The sequence below is a fragment of the Dendropsophus ebraccatus genome, chromosome 2 (assembly GCF_027789765.1).
Source record: "Dendropsophus ebraccatus isolate aDenEbr1 chromosome 2, aDenEbr1.pat, whole genome shotgun sequence".
Lineage (NCBI taxonomy): Eukaryota > Metazoa > Chordata > Amphibia > Anura > Hylidae > Dendropsophus > Dendropsophus ebraccatus.
In genome coordinates this window covers 49941847-49967987 of record NC_091455.1, presented here as the reverse complement: position 1 = coordinate 49967987, position 26141 = coordinate 49941847, and the positions used below count along the sequence as shown (strand labels likewise).

The window sequence follows — 26141 nt, the reverse complement described above, 5'->3', positions numbered from 1 at the left end:
GGGCTGTGCGGCGCTGGCGGGAGCTCCAGTGAGCGGGGTAACGTGGCGGACCGGCTGTCACCGGCGGAAGCTGCGGGCATCCCTGGCTGTGAGTATCGGCCTCCCCGGGGGTATTCAGGCCCCGTCCCCCCATATCCCGGACCGGCAACTCTGCTTCTCCTAAATTGTGCTTCTCCAGCTGCTGCAAAATCACATCTCCTGCCGTATTTGACAGCCTTCTGCTGCCCGGGCATGATGGGAGTTGTAGTTTTGCAGCAAAAGCAAGTTGGGAAATACTTCTGTATATTGTATAGTATAATACTACTGTATAACTGTGTCTCCTTATAGTATGTATACTGTGTAATGTATAACTATGTATCAGTGTATGTTCATGGATTGTGATGTATAACTATGTATCTATCAGTGTATGTTCATGGATTGTGATGTATAACTATGTATCTATCAGTGTATGTTCATGGATTGTGATGTATAACTATGTATCTATCAGTGTATGTTCATGGATTGTGATGTATAACTATCAGTGTATGTTCATGGATTGTGATGTATAACTATGTATCTATCAGTGTATGTTCATGGATTGTGATGTATAACTATCAGTGTATGTTCATGGATTGTGATGTATAACTATGTATCTATCAGTGTATGTTCATGGATTGTGATGTATAACTATCAGTGTATGTTCATGGATTGTGATGTATAACTATGTATCTATCAGTGTATGTTCATGGATTGTGATCAGGGGCATAGCTAGGATTCACGGGCCCCATAGCAAAAAAAAATTAAGGGGCCCCCCTCCCCTAAGCACAACACAAAGTACTGTGTGTATATAATCTATATCTATATATTTATATGTATATATATCTGCTTTACTGCTGGAGTACTGATCACCCCTGACCTCTGCAAGGAGCTCTGCACATTTTCCTTTCCTGCTTGATTGCCAGCTGGAGAACAGAGGTCAGGGGTTATCAGAGCAGTGAAACAGAGATCTCAGTCTTCTGCTTGTTAACCCTTTTTTTGTGTTGCAGCATGTAAGTAAACATCGGGTCGCTTACACGCTGCAATACATAAGTGATTAAGCAGAAGGACACACGCTCTTACTTTCCCCTCCGGGCCCCCCAGCAACTGCCTACCCTGCCTCTATGGTAGCTACGCCCATGATTGTGGTGTATAAAGTATCTATCAGTGTATGTTCATGGATTGTGATGTATAACTATCAGAAGATGGGGCGTCTCCACCAATCAAAGAAGAGCGCAGTGTTTATTACATTATTTTATCTTGTATCTAATGTCACCCATATACTAGGTATAGAAATCTCAGTGGCCACCAACAATATAGTACGTGTAAACGATACTACACAGACTGTGGGCCCATTTGAAAAAGACCGTTCTGAGAACTAAGCAAATCAATTGTGAACACAATAGACAGCTGCACTTCCAATTATATAAATCTAGAAAATCTTTATTCAAGCATTCAAAAACAGTGGAGGCTTCAAAAGCGGCCTAGACAAGTTCTTAGACCAAATTAACATAAATGCATATGTATAGAACCTATCATCATCTGCCCCCTACCCTGTATCCATCCCCTCCTTGTATATCCTCCTTCCCTGCATCCATCCCCTCCTTGTATATCCCCCTTACCTGCATCCATCCCCTCCCTGTATATCCCTTTCCCGTTATCCATCCCCTCCTTGTATATCCCACCTTCCCTGCATCCATCCCCTCCCTGTATATCCCTTTCCCGTTATCCATCCCCTCCTTGTATATCCCACCTTCCCTGCATCCATCCCCTCCCTGTATATCCCTTTCCCGTTATCCATCCCCTCCTTGTATATCCCCCTTCCCTGTATCCATCCCCTCCTTGTATGCCCCCTTCCCTGTATCCATCCCCTCCTTGTATGCCCCTTACCTGCATCCATCCCCTCCCTGTATATCCCTTTCCCGTTATCCATCCTCTCCTTGTATATCCCCCTTCCCTGCATCCATCCCCTCCCTGTATATCCCTTTCCCGTTATCCATCCTCTCCTTGTATATCCCCCTTCCCTGTATCCATCCCCTCCTTGTATATCCCTTTCCCTGTATCCATCCCCTCCTTGTATATCCCCCTTCCCTGTTTCCATCCCCTCCTTGGTTGAACTTGATGGACATGCGTCTTTTTTTCAACCATATAAACTATGTAATTATGTATTCAAAGCCAGATAATATGCTGCACCATGGTCACTGGCGTGGTTTGTGTTTTCATGGTTCTATAGAGGAATCTTTTGCATGTTATACATGGGAAGGGGAGGGGGGGGAGGTGTCAAGTTTTTAATGATGTTTTTTAAAATTCCCAATTAACTGTCTATATTACATGGTGCCGTTTTCAATAGGTCTAGATGTCCCATTACACAGGCCACTTATCACTGACAAGCCTTCCTCATTCACCCAATAATCGACCCATGTAAAAGGGCCAGAGCCCAGCTGACAAGTGAGCAAATGCCCACTGGTCGTGTGATTTGTTGTTTTGTGTGGCCGGTAAAATCATCATTATCGGCAGCACATCCCTCTGTCTGAACAGGAGATACTTGGCAAATAAAGAAATGTAATGGCTGAATGACCTATGCGGCGATCGTTCATGTGGCCCGATTAGTCGTGCTGTGTAGAGGCAGTGCAAGCGAGAGCTGATCTTGTTAAGGCTAGGTTCACACTGCGTTTTCAGCATCCGTTTAACGGATCCGTTTTTTTTAACGTCCAGAAAAATAGGGTCAGCAACGTTTTTTGGTCCGTTTTGGTCCGCCAAAAAAAACGGATCCGTTTTTTTTTATAATGGAAGTCAATGGAAAAACGGATGCACACAAATGAATCCGTTTTTTGCAATCCGTTTTTCATGCGTTTTTTGCAAAAAACGGATGCGTTAAACGGATGCTGAAAACGCAGTGTGAACCTAGCCTAAGCGGCTGTGTAAGAGGGGCCTAAAACTAAACAGAGCCTTCCTGTTATGCCTGATAAGAGGAGGCTGCTGTGAAGCATACCACTAAATGCTGCTAAAAACAGCTCAGGCAAGATGGCAGCCCTCAGCACAATGTACAGAAAATGAAAGTGTGAGTGTTTTTGTGCCTTTCATGTGTATTATATGGAACATTGTTGATTTTTTGGCCTTTTCTTTGCCCATTAGAGTAGAGGGTCCCAGCCTGATAGCTTTTGGGTCATGAGACCTGCTGTAGTCCAGGACTTGCGTTTGTAATATGGTTGCGAAAATACACATGTAACATGCTAGTGTGAATCTAGACTAAAGGATGCTTCATGTGCCTTCTACTATTAGTATTGAAGCACCACCTAAATATTTATGGGCCATTCACACGTCCGTAGAATTCCATCTGTAAACAGACAGTTTAAAACTTCGCACTAGTGTACTGACTCTGCCTTAAAGGGAACCTGTCACCCGGCATTCAGATGCTGATCCCGCCCAACCCCCCTGGTGCAGCCCCAGATACTTACCCTTTGCTGCAAGTCCCGCTCCTGGACCCTGTCCCGGGACCTAGATATCGCCGTCGGCAGCCATGCGCGCGCACTCCAGAGATGAGTCTGACGCCCATAGAGAATGACGGCTCCAGTCATTATCTATGGGCATCGGACTTATCTCGTGTATTTTGCATACAGCGCACGCTCACCTTCTGGCGCCGAAATCTCCATCCAGGAACCGGGTCCAGGAGCGGGACTTGCAGCAAAGGGTAAGTATCCGGGGCTGCACCGGGGGGTCAGGCGGGCTCAGCGTTGGAATGCTGGGTGACAGGTTCCCTTTAAACTTTTAAGCTATTTAGAAGCTCTCGACATCATAATTATTCATGATGATGGGTGCTCCCATGCCCAGTCTGCAGAACACTGTCTGTGTACGGATGAAATTCTACCCCCAAATCTGCCCTTTGTTCCAGTTTCCGGGTTGGAGTTGCTCACGTTTTCGTGCACCTGAGGTAAATCAAAACGGGCCCATAGTGTCTCCATTGATCAGTGAGAATCCGTTCATCTTCCTTTATTATAGAAAGTAAAAGTCAGACTTTGGGTGTGTTTCTTTGCAGTTATTATGCTGAAGTGAGACATGAGCGCAGCAAAGCATTCTCCATACCCGGAAGAGAAGCTGCAGAGCCTGGAGAAGCTCACCCCCTGCCGGGAATCACAGATAACATCCTTGCTTGCTATATTTGGAGAGGTAGTACTAGTTTATTTCTGTATATACCAGTAATACAATGTGTGATAGTGATGTCGGGGGAGACAGGGGTTGGGGGTGTTGGAAAATCATTGCCTGACCCCTTTGTTCTTGTAAAGATAGGCTGCAGCTTAACCCTCCCCATAGAGAACACAAAAAAAAGCTTGACAATGCTAAACATTACTGTGTATGGGGATGACTGGAGCAGCACAGGAGTGCTACCTCTCAGTTATTAAAGGTATATGGACGACTTAGTATAAATATGAAATTTCTTTCATGATCTTTCTTTCAGCGTTCACATTTAAGTTTTTCATCCATTTTTATCTATGGCCACACTGGCACTGGAAAGACTTACATCCTCCAAACAGCGCTGAGTACACTCGAGGTAAGACTGAATTGGTCCATTCTTTTTTTACCGGTTAATAAAGGAGTTTTTCTTAACTACTGTATATTATAAGTGGCCTATTTTTATTATAAACTATCAGTATCAGATGATTGGGGGTCTGACCCCAGGAGAGAAGGCAAGTTGCCCAAAAAATAATCCTTTTGGGAGAAAGAAGGGTGTAAAAAGATTCTGCATTGGCAAGGGCAGCTCGTGATACATGGATTTTATGGTCATTTGTCACATGATATTGGAATATCTTTGTTTCCCAGAATGTATGAGTGCATAGAACAGTGATCAAGGAAGATGATTAAAATGGATGACTTTACAGCGACTCTGTACCCACAATCCTCCCCCCCCCCCCCTCAAAACCGCTTGTACCTTTGGATAGCTGCTTTTAACCCAAGATCTGTCCTGGGGTCGGTTTGGCAGGCAATACAGTTATTGCCCTGAAAAAAACTTTTAGGGTACAAACACACTCGCCGGACCAACTACAACAGCAGTACACTGATTGGCTGAGAGGGACGTCCAGCCAGAACCCCCACAGCAAGCCGGACCGTGGAGCAGGAAATGTATGCTCCAGCGGGGAGTTAAGGGGGTTGTCACTTACATTGAAAATGACAGGCAAGGGATCCGCAGCATATTTCACTGCAAATTCGCAGCGTTAAATCCTTTGTGGATCTGGCATGTGATTGTACCCTTAAACTTGCAGCGCTGGGTCAAATTGGCCTGGCCTAGAGTGTTTGTGCCCTAGGCCTGCACCGCCCCTCCGTTCCTCCTCATCATAAGGAATGCCCCAGGCAGGATTTCTTCTAATCATCACTCGTTTAAACACTGCACATGTGCTGGATCTTTAAGGCACCTGTGCAGTGTTGAGACAAGTGATAAATAGAAGAAATCCTTTTAGGGGCATTCCTAATGATGAGGAGGGACGGAAAGGAGGTGCAAGCCTAGGGCATAGACACTCTAGGCCTCGCCAGTTTGACACAGGGCTGAAAGTTTAAGGGTTCAAACACACATAACGTATCAGCAGCAGATTTCTCAAAATCCACTGCGGATACTTGCCTATTTACTTCAGTGGGCTGATATACTTGCTGCAGGATTGTCATACCGCTGTGAGTATGTCAAACTCGGCCGCCATTAACCCCCCCTGCCCAGGAGCCCCCGAAGCAAGCCAGAGCTGGGACCCGGTACAGTATCTTCCTGGGGCACGGGGGTTAATGGCGCTGAGTTTAACATACTCGCAGTGGGATGACAAATATCTGCTGCGGATGCGTTGTATGTTTCTACCCTTAGGCTGGGTTCACACTATGTATATTTGAGGCTGTATTTGGTCCTCATGTCAGGTCCTCATAGCAACCAAAACCAAGAGTGGATTGAAAACACAGAAAGGCTCTGTCCACACAATGTTGAAATTGAGTGGATGGCCGCCATATAACAGTAAATAACTTCCATTATTTCAATATAACAGCCGTTGTTCTAAAATAACAGCAAATATTTGCCATTAAATGACGGCCATCCACTTAATTTCAACATTATGTGAACAGATCCTTTCTGTGTTTTCAATCCACTCCTTGTTTTGGTTGCTATACAGCCTCAAACATACAGCCTCAAATATACGTAGTGTGAACATAGCCTTAGGCTGCGTTCACACTACGTATATTTCAGTCAGTATATGTATATTTTAGTCAGTATATTTCAGTCAGTATTGCAACCAAAACCAGGAGTGGATTAAAAACACAGAAAGGATCTGTTCACACAATGTTGAAATTGAGTGGATGGACGCCATTTAATGGCAAATATTTGCTGTTATTTTAGAACAACGGCTGTTATATTGAAATAATGGCAGTTATTTACTGTTATATGGCGGCCATCCACTCAATTTCAACATTGTGTGAACAGAGCCTTTCTGTGTTTTTAATCCACTCCTGGTTTTGGTTGCAATACTGACTGAAATATACGTAGTGTGAACGCAGCTTTAAAGTTGTTTTTTAGGACAATAACTGCATCGCCTGCTGAACAGACCCCAGGACAGATCTTGGATTGAAAGCAGCTATCCAAAGGTAGAAGCGGTTTGGGAGGAAGGTTGTGGCTACAGAGTCGCTTTAATGGAGAAGTCTAGGGAAAATTAATTTATTTTATTTATTTTTAAAATAATGACAACCCCCTACTGCAAATTTAACCCATGTAAAAACAAGTTTAATTTCAGCATCCGAATGCAAGTGCAGGCTACAGGTGAGGAAGGATGTGCAAACAATGCGTGGGAGATGAAGTCACATGAGGTGCACAGGCGCACCAAACAATTGTTTCTGACACACATTGTTCCTTCGTCCTCCCTCACCTGTAGCCTGCACTTGCATTTGGATGGTGAAACTTCAATAAAGAAAGATGAATAGCATTTGGTGAGTGCCGCATTTCTGTCTGAGTACTGCATTGCTGAACACAGAGCACCACTAGCTAACATTAATTTATCTCTTTATATACTACTACTGGAAGAGACTCCACAGAGTTGTTGGCCCTGTAGTGCCAGGTTTGTTTTTATACTGGTTTATACAGAGGCGGTCTTGGCATTTCTGGGGCCCCAAGCGAAGTTATGTCTGGGGCCCCCCCCCTAGACCGCTGTGTGTTGCCCCCAGTAGTTTATACCCCTTGTGCGCTACCGCCAGTAATATATACTCCTTGTGTGCTTCCCCAATAGTATATACCCCTTGTGTCCTGCCCCCAGTAGTATATACCCCTTGTTTGCTTCCCCCTGTAGTATATAGACCCCTGTGTGTTTTCCCTCAGTTATATATAGCCCCCCGTGTGCTCCCATAGAAGTATATAGACCTCCTGTGTGCTGCCCCAGTTGTATATAGACCCCATGTGTGCTGCCCCCAGTTGTATATACCCCCTGTGTGCTCCCCCACTAGTATATAGGCCCCCTGTGTGCTCCCTCAGGGGTATTTAGCCCCCCTGTGTGCTCCCCCACTTGGATAACGACCCCTGTGTGCTCCTCCAGTAGTATATAAACCCCCTGTGTGGTTCCCCCAGTAGTATATAGACCCCCTGTGTGCCCCAGCAGTATTATATAGACCCCTTGTGTGCTGCCCCAGTAGTATACAGACCCCTGTGTGCTCCCCCAGTTATATATAGACCACCTGTGTGCCTCACAAGTAGTATATAGACCCCCTGTATGTTCCCCCAGTAGTAAATAGACCCCCTGTGTGCCCCACCAGTAGTATATAGACCCCTGTGTGCTCCCCCAGTAGTATATAGCCCCCCTGTGTGCTCCCCCACTTGGATATAGACCTCCTGTGTGCTTTCCAAGTTGTATATAGACCCCATTCTGCTGCCCCAAGCAGTATATAGGCCCCCTGTGTGCTGCCCCCAGTAGTATATAGACCCCTCTGTAAAGCCCCAGTAGTCTATAGCCCCCCTGTGTGCTCCCCGTTATATAGCCCCCCTGTGTGCTCCCCCCATTTATATAGACCCCCGATGTGCGCTCCCCCAGTTAAACAGACCCCTGTGTGCTCCCCCTCCCATATAGTATATAACACAATAAAACAAACACTTATACTCACCTGGGTCCGGCCGCACTCCCCTTATCCTGGCGCCGATGCTCCAGTGATGTCACTGGAGAGCCGGCACAACAAGGACAAAGCTGCCACTTGTGACCGCAGGGAAAACCCTTCCTGCGGCCACAAGAGTGACTGACAGGAAGGGGGCCAATGTCTCCCGCCCTGTCAGTGCTGCTGCATGTAACTATGAGCGCTCATTACGAGTGCTCATAGTTACAGTTCAGATGGCAGCAGCGAGCGGGGCAGCGGCCCTGTCCAGCGGTCTTGACTACAAGAGCGGGGCATGGGGGCCCCCTTGGATGTTGGGGGCCCCAAGCGATCGCTTGGTGTGCTTGGTGCCAAAGACCGCCACTGGGTTTATATAAAGTGCTTAGTAGATAATATACAATATCTTATACAAACAGACAGTTCAGTATACAGGCATATGCCTATAGTGCAAAATAAAGAGTTATTCCAAGAAAATCAACTTTCCCTCTATCCACAGGATACAAGAAAAGCAGGAAATAATGTGGGGGGTCAGACCTCTGTACCCCCGCTGATTTCCCTATCAGGCCCCGACTTCTGTGTAATAAATAGAGCCATGCATAAACAGAAGCCGGGGGCCCGATATAGATTGGCAGGGGTACAGAGGTCGGACCCCCCGCAATTTCCTTCTTCCTGTGGATAGGGGGAAAGTTTTTTTTCTTGAAATACCCCTTTAAACAGTGTTTATATTAGAATATTATTTACACCAGAAAGCTGATGGGGAGCCGGGGGGAGTCGAGCAGATGAGGAGCCTCTTTGACACTTTCCACATGAAAATAAACCTTTTTTTTATGGTAGGAAAGCACAGACAGATATATGAAAAGTACCATGTGTCCCCCTGACCGAGCAACCTGTCTAACAATGTCAGCAGTTTGAAACATGAACTGAAGCTGACAGATTTACACTAAAGACTATTCCAAGGAATGAGACCAGTAGCAATATCTATTCCTAAAATTGTGACCCCCTATAGTCTCATTACGATGATGATATGCATTTGTTTATATATTTCTGTATTTTGCTTTGCAGCTTCCTCATGCCTTTGTGAATTGTGTGGAGTGCTTTACTGCCAGGCTTCTTTATGAAGAAATACTCAACCAGCTTTATAAACACCGCCCCAATCCTGACAATGGTTTTACTTCATACGAGAGATGCGACACTTTTAATGAATTTGTCCGCTTCTATAAGAAGGCAATTACAAGCCAGGGACTGGAGAAGGAGACGATTTACATTGTGAGTAGTATTTATAATAAATACTTTATTGGTCCCTATCCCCATTAGAATTTCCTCCCCATTTGGATGTAGGAGGAATCCGCATTACCCAGAGGAAACCTATACTAACACCAGGAGAGGATACAAACTGCTCGCAGATGTTGTGCTTGGTGGGATGTGACTCCAGTGCTAACCACTAAGCCACCGTGCTGCTGCATCTGTGCAGCATCAGTGTATACTGAATCCCTGGTGTCTGTGTCTTATTATAGGATGCAGCTTATGTGATATACAGTATATAGTCCTGTGAGCTGTTCGGTAAACTAATAAATTACATTTTTTCCATTTTCTATATGAATACTTTTATATTTAACAAGGATAAACTTTCGTACACTAGGTCCTTGATAAGGCAGATATACTGCGGGAAATGGATGCAAACCTTTTACCAGGATTCCTCAGGCTTCAAGAACTGGTAAGTACACAGACTGGCATATATGAGGCATCAGTCTGTTATATTTGTAAAATGCTGGGTTTTCTGTGCATCTCCCTTTACTCCCTTGTACTTGAACTCATACTAATATATATATATATATATATATATATATATATATATATATATATATATATATATATATATAATGTGTACATATACAGTGGTGCCTTGGATTACGGGCATAATTTGTTCCGGGACCGTGCTTGTAATCCAAATCACTCTTACACCAAAGCAAATTTTCCCTTAAGAAATCATTTAAAGGAGAAGTTCGGCCAAATGTATTTTTTAATATGTTATTACTTATGTAAAGTTAGACAAATTTCTAATGTACATTAATTATGGGAAATGCACATATACTGCTATTTCCCTTAATTTAGTAGATCATGGAGAGTTCAAATTCTCAGAAATTTGGTGACGTCACGAACCAGGGTGTAATTCCAATGGAGTGTCCAGCAGGGGGCGCACTATATATAGAAATCAATGAGTACCGTTGACTTCTGTATATATAGTGCGCCCCCTGATGGACACTCTATGGATTCAATTGATGTGTATGTAAGTGTAATGTACAGTATGTTTTTGATTGAATACATTTATGGAATACTTTAGGGAGCAAGTGTCCTTGCTCCCTAAAGTATTCCATAAATGTATTCAATCAGTACATTTGGAGGGCACCGAGCAGGGAGGGAGAGAGGTGCCTGTGCATCTACCTCCCCCCTCCCTCCCTGCTCGGTGCTGGACATATATACACAGTACTACTCCTCCCATCATCTGCTCATAGTATGAGCAGATGATGGGGGAGTAGTATCGGGGCCATCACCAAACAGATAGATGTAATGGGGATAGCAGAGGTACTACTCCCCCATCATCTGCTCATACTATGAGCAGATGATGGGAGGAGTAGTACAGTGCATATGTGGTGGTTGTGGCGGGAAGGGGGGTGGGCGGTCTGTTTGGTGATGGCCCTGGTACTACTCCCCCATCATCTGCTCATACTATGAGCAGATGATGGGAGGAGTAGTACTGTGTATATATGTCCAGCACCGAGGAGGGTGGGAAACAAAGGACTGACAGAGACTGCAGAGATCAAAGGAATGTGCAGGACATATGTGGGCACATACATGCAGCACTCTCTGTCCGGGGAGAGAGGGGTTACAGCTACGAATAGATTACCTCCACAGTCCTGTCCCCTGATGTAAGCCCCAGCCTGAAGTGGATCTGCTATGATTTGGAAGGTGAGGCAGACTTCCTGGGTCAGAGTACAGCGCCGTAGACCCTGCTATGCAGACCATGCCCCTCCCCCACTGGCCCTCTCACCCAGTACAGGGAGCTCTTAAACCAAGTTTTTTTAATCAAGAAAATTTTTATTAGAGATTTTTCAAAAGTTATTTTGACAACAACAACAGGGATGGAAAACAGACAAAGAGTCCATCCCCAAGAGAAAAAACATACAAAGAACAAACGAAAACCTTTTGGCATTGTCCCGTACTGTGCATCAGAGAATCTGTCATGAGTGTTATAAGCAGATTATAATAAAGAGATAATTTATAAGAAATAAAGCGGTCTAGGTGTCTCCTTGAACAGCAAAGCTCTACAAACCAGTACACAATTATCCAAGAACTGAATTATACACTCCCACCTGTACAACCCGCCTCATATATTTAGGTCTGCAACGAGGGAGAGGTCCTGCCCCGATTGAGCGATGAGGGTGCCAAACCCGGTGTGTCAAGCCATCGTGCCCAGATCTTTTCAAATTTTTTCATAGCCTCCCTTTTTTCGTAAGCGTATTTCTCATTGGCTATAAGCCAGTTTACTTTGGCTATAAATGAGGATAGTGTAGGGGGATTTTGATCAAGCCAGGATTGCGCCAGCAACTTCCTGACCATGTAGAGCATCCGGGCAACTGCTAGTTTCTCAGGAGCAACTAAGTCTATATCCTCTACGTTACCTAAGATACAAACTAAATGGGATTGTTCCAGCTGTATAGAATAGACCTTCTGAATAGTAGCGCCACATCATGCCAGTATCTGGTCAATTTGGGGCACCTCCAAAACATATGCAGGATCCGCCCTCATCCCTCTGACATCTAGAACACAATGCGTCTGAGCGGATCCCCACCTTGAACAGAAAGGCAGGACCCCACTGACAGCTGAGGGGTCGTACCCAGAACCTCCTTCCACAAATTATCTTCTAACGCACCCAAGTCAGCCTCCCACTTCTCTTTATAGTTAAACAGTGTTGTTCTTGGAATTTTTTGTGAATATGAAGGTACAGAATGGATATGAGACCTGAGGTAGATGTGGAGGTACCCACTACATGTATGGGTGGAATAGTAACAGGTTCTCGCATGAGAATCTCCCTCTCACAGGCGCTCTTAAACCAAGTTACAATTTTGAAAAACTGCGCTCTTCTTGCAAAACGCTCTTAATCCAAGTTACTCCTAAACCAAGGTACCACTATATAGATAGAGAGAGAGTTAGACTGTAGTACTGTTGGTAACTAGTATTCACTTCATATTTTAGACTGGTAGTAATGTAACAGTGATATTCCTGACGGAAATAGCCTGGGAAACATTCCGACCAACCACAGGTTGCCTTGAGCCATTGACTGTATATTTTGCAGACTACAGTAAAGGTAGGATTTCCCTATATCACACTTTGCTTAAGCTGTATTTCTTCATTTTTTCTTATGTTAATTTAATGCAATATATAATCTTGGGGGAAAAAAATGTACAGTCAAGATTGTGGACAGTTTTGTTTGGTTATTAGTTTTAGTTGAAGGGGTATTCTCATTATGGAAAGTTATCTGCTATCCACAGGATAAACTAAAGTCAGCTGAGACCTCCAGCAATCCTGAACATGTAGAAGAAATATCCTCGAAATGAATGGAGCGGCAGTGCAACCAGTGCCTGATCAATACTGTAAACGAGCGCCGCTCTGCTAGATCAGCGTTCATTTACTGAACCTATTACACGGCCTGATAATTGTTTAGCAAGGGCTGCATGGACATTATTAGCGATGTCCTTGCAGCTTTTGCCCAAACCTTTACATTACCTGTCCATGCTGCCAGTCTTCTCCTGTGCTCTGCTTCCTCCTCAGTCCCGCGCGGTGCAGCTTCTGAGTTTACAGGCCACTCAGCTAATCACTGGCTGGGACCACTGCGAACAGTGATTGGCCATTCTGAAGCTGCAGAGCGCAGGAGAACACTCAGCTGTCAGCCATACATTGGTATTTCACGGTTGGCGGCCTAAAGAAATGATCAGCTGATGATCATTTTATCGGCTGATTGTTGTTTCTAGAGATGAGCAAAGTGCTTCGTTTGATCAGCACTCCGCTTATCAAGCTGCCGGCCTTTCAGTGCTGCTCCATTCCCTGCCACTCCACCCAGGATGCCAGAAAAAGCTGGATCCAATCTTGGGAAACTTTTTCCAGTTTCTAAGGATTGGATCCAGCTTTTCCCTGGCACCCGGGCTGTAGCGTCAGGGAGCGGAGCAGCACTGAAAGGCCGGCAGCTTGATGAGCAGAGTGCTGATCAAACGAAACGCTTGCTCATCTCTAAATGCCACTATTACATGGTGCGATAATCTGCCCAATCGGCCGATTATCGCTTCATGTTATAGGGCCCTAAGTAGGAGCTAGAACATTACTATTAAATTACACCTGTTAATTTTGTTAGACATTGGCCAACCCCTTTAATATAAAACAATTATTATGCTGTAAAGTGACTACTTTTCCAATAATCCCCTGTGGTCTCTAGTTTACATTGATGCAAGTAAACTATGCAAACCACTGGCAGCAGCAATGATATCAGTATGATAGTTGACATTTTTTTTATAGTTCTATATATTTAACCCTCAGAATTGCGGATTGGTCTATTTCTTTTAAATGTAGGTAAATTTAGTTATGTTAAAGTGCTGATCCTTGGTCTGTTTTTCAGCTGAACTCCAGAAGATTCTGTCCAGCGATCATCCTGAAGAATACTCCCCTGAATTCTATGCATCGTACATCAATATTCTGCTGGGGGTGTTCTACGCTGTCTGCCGGGACATAAAGGAGCTTAGGCACCTGGTAAAAGCTCTCTTTAGTTTCATGATGTAATGTAACTTGCAATTTGGGATAGTGTCAGGGGGCATTCACATGTCCACAGAATTCTGTCTGTGCACGTCAGTAAACTAGTGCAAACAGTAGCTCCAAGGTCCAGTGCGTAGAACACCTTTTGTGCTCGGACAAAATTCTGCAGACATGCGAATAGCCCCTCAGTATTGGATGTTATGCAGACAACCTTTCTCTGTCAGCGCTTCTCAAACAAAAAAGAAAATATGCTCTTTATGCCCCAATATGAAATCCAAGGCATAGATAAGTACAGTTAGATCCCATACAAAGCTATGGCTGCCCTATTACTCCATACAAAGTGGCCATGTGCCTATGGTCTTGTCTTTTTTTTGTTTTTTTTTTCTTTTCTTTGTGCATGTGATTTATGTTGGTGTCTCTTGTGTTTCTTACAGGCTGCGCTTAACTTTCCGAAATTTTGTGAACCAGTTACTAAAGGAGAAGGTAGGAATTTTTTATTGGAATATACAAACAATTGACTTGTTTTATCTGCATAGAGAATGGACTTCCTAGCGGCAGCAACAGGCATGTAATGTTTGTGTGTGGTAAAGAAGTAAAGTGCTACAGAAGCTTCTTCTGGCCCAGGCATGATGGCAATTGTAGTTTTGAAACAGCTGGAGGGCTTGAGTTTGAGACCCCTGCTCTACAGGCATACAAGGTTTTTTGTTTTTTTACTGATCTCCTGCAGGTATAAATTTGGACTAGACCATTGTGATTGTACTTAAACTGACAAGCTTTTAGCAAAGTCATTTATATAAGCATGCCTTAGAGCTGTGATCCCTAACCTGTGGCTCTTCAGCTGTTGCAAAACTACAACTCACAGCATGACCTGACAGCCAAAGATTGTTAGGGCATGCTAGGAGTTGTAATTTTGTTACAGGTTAGAGACGATTGCCATAGAGGATATGCCATAAGTGTTGTCTAGCGAGAAGAGGGTCCCATGCTCCCCATCGTTTTGTAGAACCCAGCTTTAAAGCTAAGAGACCTGGCAGCCTTTTGTGCTTTGCAGTTGCTGGTATAATCTGCTAGGAGCTATTGATTACCCACCACTCCCTTCTTTCACAAAATGCCATGATTAGAGTATATATTGCCAACTTCACATGCAATCAGTACTAAGATATCCCGACACTCACCAAGTTTATTAGTGTCACATCAGGTACAGGTAAAGAGGACGCGTTTTAGCCTAAGGCCTTCAACAGGTACATTGAAACGCGTCCTCCTTACCTGTACCTGCCTGAAGTGACACTAACAAATGAGCATTTAGGAACTTGGTGAGTGTCGGGATATCTTACTACTGTTTGCTTGGAATAACTCCCACCACGCGCACCACCTTCAAACAGAGTACCATCTTACTCCTACTCTACAACTTCTACAATGATTCTTAAGAGTCTCTGCCAGATATTTATTCTTTCTTACTTTATATTCTCAGCAAAAGAAACAGACACTCATAAGTTGTGGCGAAACATTGAGCCCCATTTGAAGAGAGCCATGCAGACTGTGTATCTCAGAGAGATATCAAGGTATGGTGCTGCTAATATTACTAGCTAGAAGTGATAAAACACGGTTGTATGTGGCTATCTCCGATGGTTTATTAATGCTGTGGGCTGGTGGTAGATCCTGGACTGTATGACCATTGCTTTAGCTTTAATGCAAAACTGCTGACAGGTTAAAAAAAATAATATATATATATATATATATATATATATATATTATGAGAGAGAGAGCGATAACTATGGTGAGATGTATCTCTATTGGCTTCTTGGTTTTTTTGCTAATTTTCTGCTTTGATAAGTCCCATTGATTCAATGGGAATTCCCATCTTAGCCATGTATGAGCATATCCATAGGGATACATGCACTGTTTTATCTAATACACTTCATGTTATTCTGAAACAGAATGTTTCTGTATTGCAGATCAGGGGTCTTGGTGCATGGAATCACTGTTTATATTTTTTTTCTCAGCTTTCAATGGGAACGGATACAGCAAGAAGACAGAGAAGCATCCCAACTTAAAGGTGATTTGTGGACAACTTTTGTAAAATGAACTTCTTTACTAAAACATTTTTTTCTTTTTTTTATAAATGTTGTGACTTTTTTTTTCACATCATGTATCCTTCCAGGGTTGTCAGCCCATGCTCATGTAGAATTGCCATATTACTCCAAGTTTCTGCTCATAGCTGGATATCTAGCTTCCTACAATCCTGCAAGGACAGATAAGAGATTTTTTCTAAAGGTAAGTTGTTTTTGTATTCTATTCGACACTGATGATGACTGGATGATTTAACCTTGTTATATGGATTGGACTCACCGCATATAATGTGCTATACTAGACATAAAACAATGTACATCATCCTCAGTATACAGCATTGTATACTTAGTAACCCAAATGAGGCAAGTGGTAAAGTGTTCTTTGTAAATTGAAAAGGAGTATCCTTACAGCTATTAAAGGGGTTGTCTTGGGGAGGAAATTGATGGCATATAACTGGGCTTGGTACCATACTGGAAATGTTTTCTCTTGCCTTCTCTATGCCCGGCCATGTGCCCCCCAAAATCAGAATCATAGTGTTCAGGATAAGTGCCATAGCACTTGCAGAGGTCGGAATTATATAATCAGACATTGATGGGATATACCAGGCCTATGCCATGAGTCTTTACTTAGACAACAGTTTATATACAGTTCATGTACAGATGTTGAGTGTGGAAAGTGTGACCTCCCACCTAAGCACAATATACATCCACAATATGACTATGTTCTGCCCATTCAAGTCAGTTGGCTTATGGGCAATATGTCAGGCTATGGACTTAACCTAACATAATATAGTGGAATATACTGAGGTGTACAAATTGGATGTCACAATGGAACAAGAAAATGCTAGGTACAACAAAAACAAGGTCAAAAACTTTCTGATCTACTAATGTATACAATATATCTGGTTATGGCGCTTAATTCTTAGTAGAAAATTATTTAAAGGCCTTTTTGTTTTTCCTTTTTTAGCATCATGGGAAAATTAGAAAAACTGATTTCCTGAAGAAGCATGAAAAGGTAAATGGTATATTGTAAATAGGTGAATGTATGTATAAAACACCATGTAAATGTTTATAGGCTATTGTCTTAGTACATAGTGTCATTAATGCATAATGTGAGATGAGTATTTCTATTCAGTGCATTTATAATGTAGAAAGGTAGCAAGAGGTTTGTCCACAGCTGACCTCCCTGTAAAGAAGAATTCTGGAGTAAATTATTTTCAAGCAGACTGGGCCGGGGAGGAACATAATAAACTAGCACTACTTTCCGCTTCCTGTGCCTCCATAGAGCTCTCTCATTACTCTGGGACCCCCGCTGGACCCAGGGATTTTCTGCTCCAGCGATATCACAACTCAGATGATGGACTGGCTGCTCAGCCAATCAGTGACTGGGACGGGACACCACTGTAGTTACTGATTGGCATGATAACATCAAAACTGGGGGGGGGGGGAGAATGAGTTCTGTCGGGGATCCTGGAGCCTCTAATGTGGCACTTCAGGGACACGGGAGAGGTAAGTGGAGCTTGTTTATTATGTTCCCCCTGCCTGCTTGCAAGTTATTATTTTCTCCGGAGTTCCCCTTTAAGATTTCTAATTGTTAAAGTGCTTGTCAAGAAAAATTAACTTTTGGCATGTCATCAGACATGCACAATCTCCACTGATGCCCCCAAAAATTTAAATATGCAAAACAAGAGTCAAGAGTTGTTGGTTGATTTGTTATTGCCCCAACTAGCCAGAATCCTATTCCACACTGACGAGGGGTAAATACCCCAAAACGGCTGTCTGAGGATGCCCTTGTCATGATCGCAATACTCGTACCTTGAGTTAGACATTAACAAAAAGGGGCCACCCTGGTGTTTCCCCTGTTTGTGTTCCAATACTCGCAACTGTGGGACTTAAGGGGCTATTTATCAGGGTGGTGTGGTGCTCTCCCCATCATGGAGGCACCCCGTGGAAACAGGCTAGAGATATCTGGCTATCCCGTGTTTTGAGACTCTCAACTGAGACTCCGCGAACTCTTGTTTTGCCTGTCATCAGACATGTCAAAAGTTATTGGCCACAGCTGGAAGAAGAAGATACATCTGGGGAGAGAGCATGCCAGCTGTGCCATCTATTCCCAGGCCCTATCTCCATCTATAACACTACCTAGATGGATGGAGCAGACCACCAGTGAGCGGATCATGCTGCTGCCTTGCTCTCTTCCTGGCTATATCTCCTCATCATGGTAGGCGTCAGCAGTGAGACCCAATGGGATCAATACGTTTTCACATGCCTGATGACATGCCAAAAGTTATTTTTCGTGGTAGAGACTCTTCAAGGTCTTTTACCTGTTTTTTATTAGACTATTAGACTTTTTCACCAGAATTACAATTTTGGCATAAATTGTGACGCATTGCACTCCTAGCCATTAACAGAAAAATAGTGCAAAAATCCCATAGTAATTTTCTCTACCAACACAGTTCAGTTAGATTTTTCTAAAAACTTAAGGATTGTGACACAAATAGCTTTTAATATTTATTTGTATAACACAAACATTCCACAGCGGCTTTTTAAAAATTTTTTTTTATTTAACAGCATTTTGTATAATAAATCTGCAGTTTTGAGAAAAGCATGTGGATGGACTTTATCTGGCTACAAATGCAGGTTGTGGGTTGTTAGGTTTCTTCTTGTATTGTGTTGCAATTTGCAATTAAAATTTTGGCGCACAAAAACATGTCGCAAAAGCAGACACTCAACTATTGGGATAGGAATAGCATATCTGGGCTGGGATTTCCTGTAACCTTCTCTGGGACTTTGAAGCAGTCAGAATCTAACCAAACTATGATTAATATCAGTTAAGACCTGTCAATTCTTATGTAGCCTTTTTGGACATTTTGCACTTTTGAGTAGCCAGGAAAATTTTAAAACTCTACAAAAACCCCAAAAATTATAAAATAAAAATCATACTTACACCCATACCTATTCATTTTCTAATGCTTGACACTTGCCACATTGTCAAAATGCCACTCAGCACTTTACACCCACAAGCAGCTTCATGTAGTTTTCACATCAAAGTGTAATTCTTCATAAATATGACTTTAAAAAATTTTTTTGCCCAAATGTGTAACCCAAGAAAAAAATTCATAGCACAACACCTCCTCAAAAGTTCAGAATGTGCAGAGTTCATACATACCACTTACGCATATGTCTTATGTACAGATGAGTGAACTTGCTGAAAGTTTCGGTTTGCACAAACCCAAAGATCAACATTTTAATTCCGCTGCCTGGAGAAGGTGGATGCAGCCTGAGGACTGCCTGGGAAACATGGATACAGCCATAGATTTTGAACAGACCACATTACTGACCCAAAACCCATTATAAAATTCATGGAAGCAAAAATACTTATCAATCTCATATAAGCCTTACTAAAACACCTGCATTTGTCTGCAATTCTAGAAATAAATGTCTTCAGCTATTGTGTTTTGTGTGTTAATAAGGAGGACAGTGATGGAAAGTGGTCTGTACAGAACAGGAAGTGTCAGCTTAACATTTTAAGAATATTTTTCCTTACATTTTACTATGGATTTTATAAAATAATCCTGAAGATTTCAGTTTTCAGTGTGACCACTAAGCTTAATGTAGAAGTCCGTTGATTTTTAAAATTTCCTATGAGTCAGGGGGAACTCGGGGGGGGGGGGGGGGGGGGTTGCATTTTCGCAGATTGTGGCGTCGCTGGAGTCAGGGATCCTAGAGTCATGAGAGGCATAAGGTAAGTTAAAGTGTCACTGTCGTTTAATTTTTTTTTTTTTTTTTTTTTTTTTTTTTTTTTTGCAAAAATCGATAGTACAGGCGATTTTAACCCTTAGAGCAGTGCTTCCCAACCTTTTCCACCTCGGGGCCCACCTTGGAAAAAAAAATTTTCTCGGGCACCCCTACTAAATAATGTTCTACAAAATAAGAAAAACTTTCCCTTTTCCTCTCCATCCGCCATGATGATTTCTTCCAGCTACTTTTCATCTCTTCAGAACCTGCAAGACAAACAATTTAGGCTCCGCACATTTCTAGCAACTTCCTATCCTTTCTCCTTCCTGTCGGCTCCCAAAGTAACTGCGCTGTTTGGTGTTATGTGCAGTAAAGCGAGTAGGAATGTGGGATGCCCCCTGTATGTAAGATCCCCTGCTGTGCCCCCTGTATGTAGGATCCCCTGCTGTGATGAACTAATAATGCCCCCAGAGGTGCCCCCATGAACTAATAATGCCCCCAGAGGTGGCCCCCATGAGCTAATAATGCCCCCAGAGGATCCCCCATGAGCTAATAATGCCCCCAGAGGTGCCCCCATGAACTAATAATGCCCCCAGAGGTGCCCCCATATACTAATAATGCCCCAGGGGTGGCCTTCATATACTAATAGTGCCCCCATGAGCTATTAATGCCCCCAGAGGTGCCCCCATGAACTAATAATGCCCCCAGAGGTGCCCCCATGAACTAATAATGCCCCCAGAGGTTCCCCCATGAACTAATAATGCCCCCAGAGGTGCCCCCATGAACTAATAATGCCGCCAGAGGTGCCCCCATAAACTAATAATGCCCCCAGAGGTGCCCCCATGAACTAATAATGCCCCCAGAGGTTCCCCCATGAACTAATAATGCCCCCAGAGGTGCCCCCATGAACTAATAATGCCGCCAGAGGTGCCCCCATAAACTAATAATGCCCCCAGAGGTGCCCCCATGAACTAATAATGCCGCCAGAGGTGCCCCCATGAACTAATAATGCCCCCAGAGGTGCCCCCATATACTAATAATGCCCCAGGGGTGGCCTCCATATACTAATAATTCCCCCAGAGGTGCCCCCATGAGCTAATAATGCTCCCAGAGGTGCCCCCATGAACTAATAATGCCCCCAGAGGTGCCCCCATATACTAATAATGCCCCCAGAGGTGCCCCCATATACTAATAATGCCCCCAGAGGTGCCCCCATGAACTAATAATGCCCCCAGAGGTGCCCCCATATACTAATAATGCCCCCAGAGGTGCCACCATATACTAATAATGCCCCCAAGTGCCCCCCATGAACTAATAATGCCCCCAGAGGTGCCCCCATATACTAATAATGCCCCCAGAGGTGCCACCATATACTAATAATGCCCCCAAGTGCCCCCCATGAACTAATAATGCCCCCTACTCTGCCCCTTAAAAAAAACCAAAAACATCCTACTCACCTAATCCGCGCTGTGCAGGCAGCAGCTCTTCCTCCTCTTCGGGCTCCATCTTGCGAGCCGCGGGGACGGGACTTCCGGCAGGCGTGATGACGTCACATCATCACGCCTGCCGGAGAGGTCACGTCCCGGCCTCCCATAAGCTGCTGGCATGAAGTGCCGGCGGCCTATGGGAGTGAATATAGGAGCAGGATGCTGACACTTCCTGCTCCTATATTCTGCTTACTTTAATGTTCCGCCCGCTCATAGTGCGGGCGGAACATGAAAGTGATTCGTGCATCCCGAGAAGCTGCGCGGCCGCAGCTTCTCGGGATGCTTAAAGAGACAGCGCACATTTCCCACCGTGATCCCACGTCACCCCTGTCGGGGTCTCCCGGCACCCCAGTGTGCTGCGGCACCCCGGTTGGGAAACGCTGCCTTAGAGGACCGGGCCAATTTTAATTTTTGTGTTTGTTTTTTCCTCCTTTGTGCTTAAAAGGCCACTTGCATTTTTTCACCTAGAAACCATCATGAGCCCTTATTTTTTGCGCCACTAATTGTACTTTGCAATGACAGGCTAAATTTTTTCATAAAGTACACTGCGAAACCAGGAAAAAAAATTCAAAGTGTGCTGTTCGCCCTGGAGTAAAACTGACTTCTTATATATGTTCGTCAAGTTGTTGCGGTTACAACGATATATAACATGTATAACTTTTATTGTATCTGATGGCCTGTAAAAAATTTAAACCATTGTTAACAAATATATGTTCCTTAAAATCGCTCTATTCCCAGGCTTATAGCGCTTTTATCCTTTGGTCAATGGGGCTGTGCGAGGTGTCATTTTTTGTGCCATGATGTGTTCTTTCTATCGGTACCTTGATTGCGCATATATGACTTTTTGATCGCTTTTTATTACAATTTTTTTGGATTTGATGCGACCAAAAATGCGCAATGTTGCACTTTGGGATTTTTTTGCGCTGACGCCATTTACCGTGCGAGATCAGTAATGTAATTAATTAATAGTTTGGGCGATTACGCACACGGCGATAGCAAACATGTTTGTTTATTTATTTTTATTTATAACATGGGAAAAGGGGGGTGATTTCAACTTTTATTAGGGGAGCAGGCTTTTTATTAAAAACAACACTTTTATTTTTACTTTTTCACTTATACTAGAAGCCCCCATGGGGTACTTCTAGTATAAGTGCACTGATCGCTCATACAGATCTATGCTGCATAGATATGCAGCATAGATCGATGAGATAGGCACATTGATTGCTTCCGGTTGCTGAGCCGGGATCAGCGCTATTGCGAAGCTGACCCCGGACGGGGTCAGATGTGTGGATCGCTCCTCCAGGACAACGTCCCGGAGGAGCGATCCACCCCACTAGACACCAGGGAACGGCTGCATCAAGGAATCTGATGCAGCTGTCAACTTTGACAGCTGCATCCAATTACTTTATTAGCGGGCACCGCGATCAGACCGTGCCCGCTAATAGATGCGGTCCCGGGCTACGAGCAGTACCCGGGACCGGGGCGGTTTAGAGCACATGGAGGCGGCCCTGGACGTAGGGTACGTCCAGGGTCACCTAGGGGTTAAGAAACTTTGTAATTGGGTTTATTAGGCAAATATGCCTTTATCTGCATTCAAAAAGCCTTTCCCCAGGTCCCCCCCTCCTCTCCTTTCTGTCATCCACTGCTCATTATCAGGAAATCTCGACTCTTTTACACAGTCGAGCACTGTCTGTTCTATGGAGGGGGGAGGGGGGAGGAGGGAGGAGAGAAATTAGTTGCAGCAGAGAACAAAGGATTATACAGCAGGAGCTGCATAAAAGCCGGTATTCAGAAGTCAAAGAGGTCAGTGCTGACTGTCAGAGGAGATAGCCAGTAATGTAGCTGTAAATAAACTCTTTGTTGTCCTGTTTTGGTGCCTCATCTCCGTCCACCCATCCCCTCTCCATAGAGAACAATGAAGACAGGGGGGAGAGCTTCAAACTGCTTTTTCTTGATAAAAATGCGTTTTTCGGCTAATAAACCCAATTACAAAGTTTCTTAAAATCGCCTGTACTACTGATTTCTGCTAAAAATGTAAACAGTGATACTTTAAGCTTGTTTATGTTCCTCCCTGCATCGTGGAAATTTTTAAATATTGCTTCTCCTTTAAGGGTAGCTTCACACGTACCGGATTCGCAGGGGATTTCATGCTCTGAGTTTGCTGCAAAATCCTGGTACTGTCTTTTCAATGGGGTTACATACCAGCAGAGGTATTTTCATTCCACTGCCAGTATGTAACCCGGCCCCTTTAACGCCCCCACGGCGTACATTACCTGCTCAGCACCGCGGCTGCATGTGAGGTTCCCGGCTCCCGTCGGTCCCGTTAAGCCAATCAGTGCACGGCCCCGCCACAGGGGTGTTAAAGGGGCCGGGTTACATTTTTGCAGCGGAATTAAAATTCCACTGCGGGTATGTAACCCCATTAAAGTGACAATACCTGGATTCACAGCGGGTTTCGCTGCAAACTCGCAGTGTGAAATCCGCTGCAAATCGATTATTTGTGAATCTACCCTTAAGGGGTATTTTTAATAAATTGCTTTGTATCACTTTTTGTTTAGACATCAGGCCATGTTGCTCTTACAGCTGCCAATCAATGAAAGTTAAAGAGTCACTGTCGTATTTTTTTTTTTTTTGCAGAAATCAATAGTCCAGGCGATTTTAAGAAACTTTGTAATTGGGTTTATTAGCCAAATCTGCCATTATCTGTATGTAAAAAGCCTTTTCCCAGGTCCCCCCCTCCTTCCTCTTTTTCATCCACTCTGAAAAATCTGAAAATTGTGACTTGTTGCAGGAGACGTACCCTGTCTATTCTAGGGAGAGGGGAGGGGGGGAGGAGGAAGGAGGGAGTTAGCCGGCAGCAGAAAGCAGATAACAGAGGATTACAGGCAAGGAGCTGGGTGACAGCTGTAATCCGAGCTCAGACAGGTCACTGGTGATGGTCAGAAGAGATAACGGGTGAGGGATTTGTAGATTAACTCTTTGTTGTCCTGTTTTGGTCTTTTCTTTAGCTCTCTCCATAGGAGAACAATGAAGACAGGGGGGAGAGCTTCAAACTGCTTTTTAATGATAAAAATGCATTTTTCGGATAATAAACCCAATTACAACGTTTCTTAAAATCGCATGGACTATTGATTTCTGCAAAAAAAAAATTCACGACAGTGACACTTTAATGTATAAATTTATTTTAATGAAGTTATATTACAGTATAATATAACTTAATAAAGCATTTTATTTTAAAAAAAATATGAATAAAAAATTTCTTGATTATGTTATAATATCCATAGTAAAATGGGAAAAAAAAACACTCAAAAATGAATACTCAAAGTTTATTTTTGTGACAGATACCCTTTAAAATATTTCTGAGTATGCTCCATTGCTGTTATTGTATGTGTTCTCCATTGGAGGTCTGTTCTGGGGCCCATTTTGTATTAGGCTGTGTTTACACTTTTTGCAATCCTTTTTTTTTTTTTTTTTTTTTTTTTTTTGTTCTATCCGTTTTTTGCAAAAATAACCTGCTGCATTTGTGTGCATCCGTTTTGATTCATTTTTCCATTGACTTATGAATCATTGACTTATTTCATCATTATAAAAAAAAGGATCAGTTTTTTTTTTTGTTTTTTTTTAACGTACACAAAAATATAGTTGACCTAATTTTTGGTCCATTAGAAAGAACCTGGTCGTTTTTTGTGTTTTTTTTTTTTTAGAATGGAAGTCAATGGAGAAACAGATCAAAATGGATGTAAAAAAACGGATGAATAAAAGGATTGCAAAAACACAGTGTGAACCCAGCCTAAGCGTTGTTTTTTGATGTGTATTATTTGCAGACGAGCAACCATCTTCTGGGTCCCAAACCCTTTCCTTTGGATAGACTGCTGGCTATACTGTACAGCGTTGTGGACAGCAGGGTGGCTCCCACAGCAAATATTTTCTCCCAGGTAAATAGAGTATATTATCCTGAAAATACTAGCCTTGTATTACCAAGCAGGTCCTGACAGTTGTTTCACCATGTGTGTAGCCCACAGTCAGGCAACCTGTGGTGTCCCAGCTGTTCACACAATACCGAGCATTAAAGAGCAGTCTGCGTGCGAGGAGAGTTGCCGCTCCCCATACACCACTTATCTGCAGAATAATTATATTTTACCCTTTCAGCTCTAATAAACCATGTCATAACTTTATTAGATCTCCTCTCTTGTGACCCTTCAACTTTTAACTCTGGTGGGCCATGATGACCAGCTGGATGCCCCCAAGTACAAGTGCACAGTATCATTTGATTTCATCCGAGCTGTAGCAAGGTAATGTTTGTCTCCAGCATCCATGTAAGTGAGCATGCACTTTATTAACAATCTAATAATGTGCATGTTTTATTGTGTTTGACTTTGTGAAGGTCATGGTGGAAATTCGCCAAACCTAGTACAAAGACAGACCCATAGTTTTATGCAGTTTATTTTTATGCCATTTTTGGATTTAAAAAAAATAGCAGCTTTTTAAAAAAAAAATAAATAAAAAAATGCGCCACCCCTGTGCCCAGTTTGTGTACAGTACTATCGACGTGAATATAGCCGAGCTGTAATACTGTATCTGCTAGATTGGTGCTCATTTACAGTCATTATCGGGCCCCCATGGGCCGTGTAATAGTACCCTTACATTGGGCGCCACCGGTAATAAATCTCCTGTACTGTATTACTTATTGTCCTTATATCTATTTTGAATGCCTTTATATACTGTAAATTGTATGGTTGTCAGTCTTCACAACTTCTTTTTTTTTTCTTCTTTTTGCAGGACAGTGAATTTTGATATTGTCAGATATTTGTATGATTTTCTATGAAAGCCCTTCACAATTCTGACTGATACCGTGTTTAAAAAAAAAAAATCTCTATGCCTAATATTTGTATGCATTGTTCTAACACATTTGTAATAAAATAAGTTTAAAATAAAACAA

The 26141-nt window shown here is 43.2% G+C and overlaps 1 protein-coding gene across 2 annotated transcripts; it reads left to right on the top strand.

The window, feature by feature from the left end:
• On the top strand, nt 1-26141 carry ORC5 (origin recognition complex subunit 5). Of its 2 annotated transcripts, XM_069959975.1 has the most exons (15): nt 1-88; nt 4052-4182; nt 4472-4564; nt 9172-9375; nt 9749-9823; nt 12364-12475; nt 13778-13908; nt 14346-14394; nt 15380-15470; nt 15912-15964; nt 16070-16182; nt 16945-16992; nt 25027-25137; nt 25382-25494; nt 25982-26141. In XM_069959975.1, exons 2-15 carry the CDS (start codon nt 4072-4074, stop codon nt 26025-26027), a joined length of 1350 nt encoding a protein of 449 aa, XP_069816076.1. In that variant the 5' UTR covers nt 1-88; nt 4052-4071; the 3' UTR covers nt 26028-26141. The 2 variants fall into 2 exon arrangements, with proteins under 2 accessions (XP_069816076.1, XP_069816078.1); XM_069959977.1 differs by lacking the exons at nt 25027-25137; nt 25382-25494; nt 25982-26141 and adding an exon at nt 19173-19424.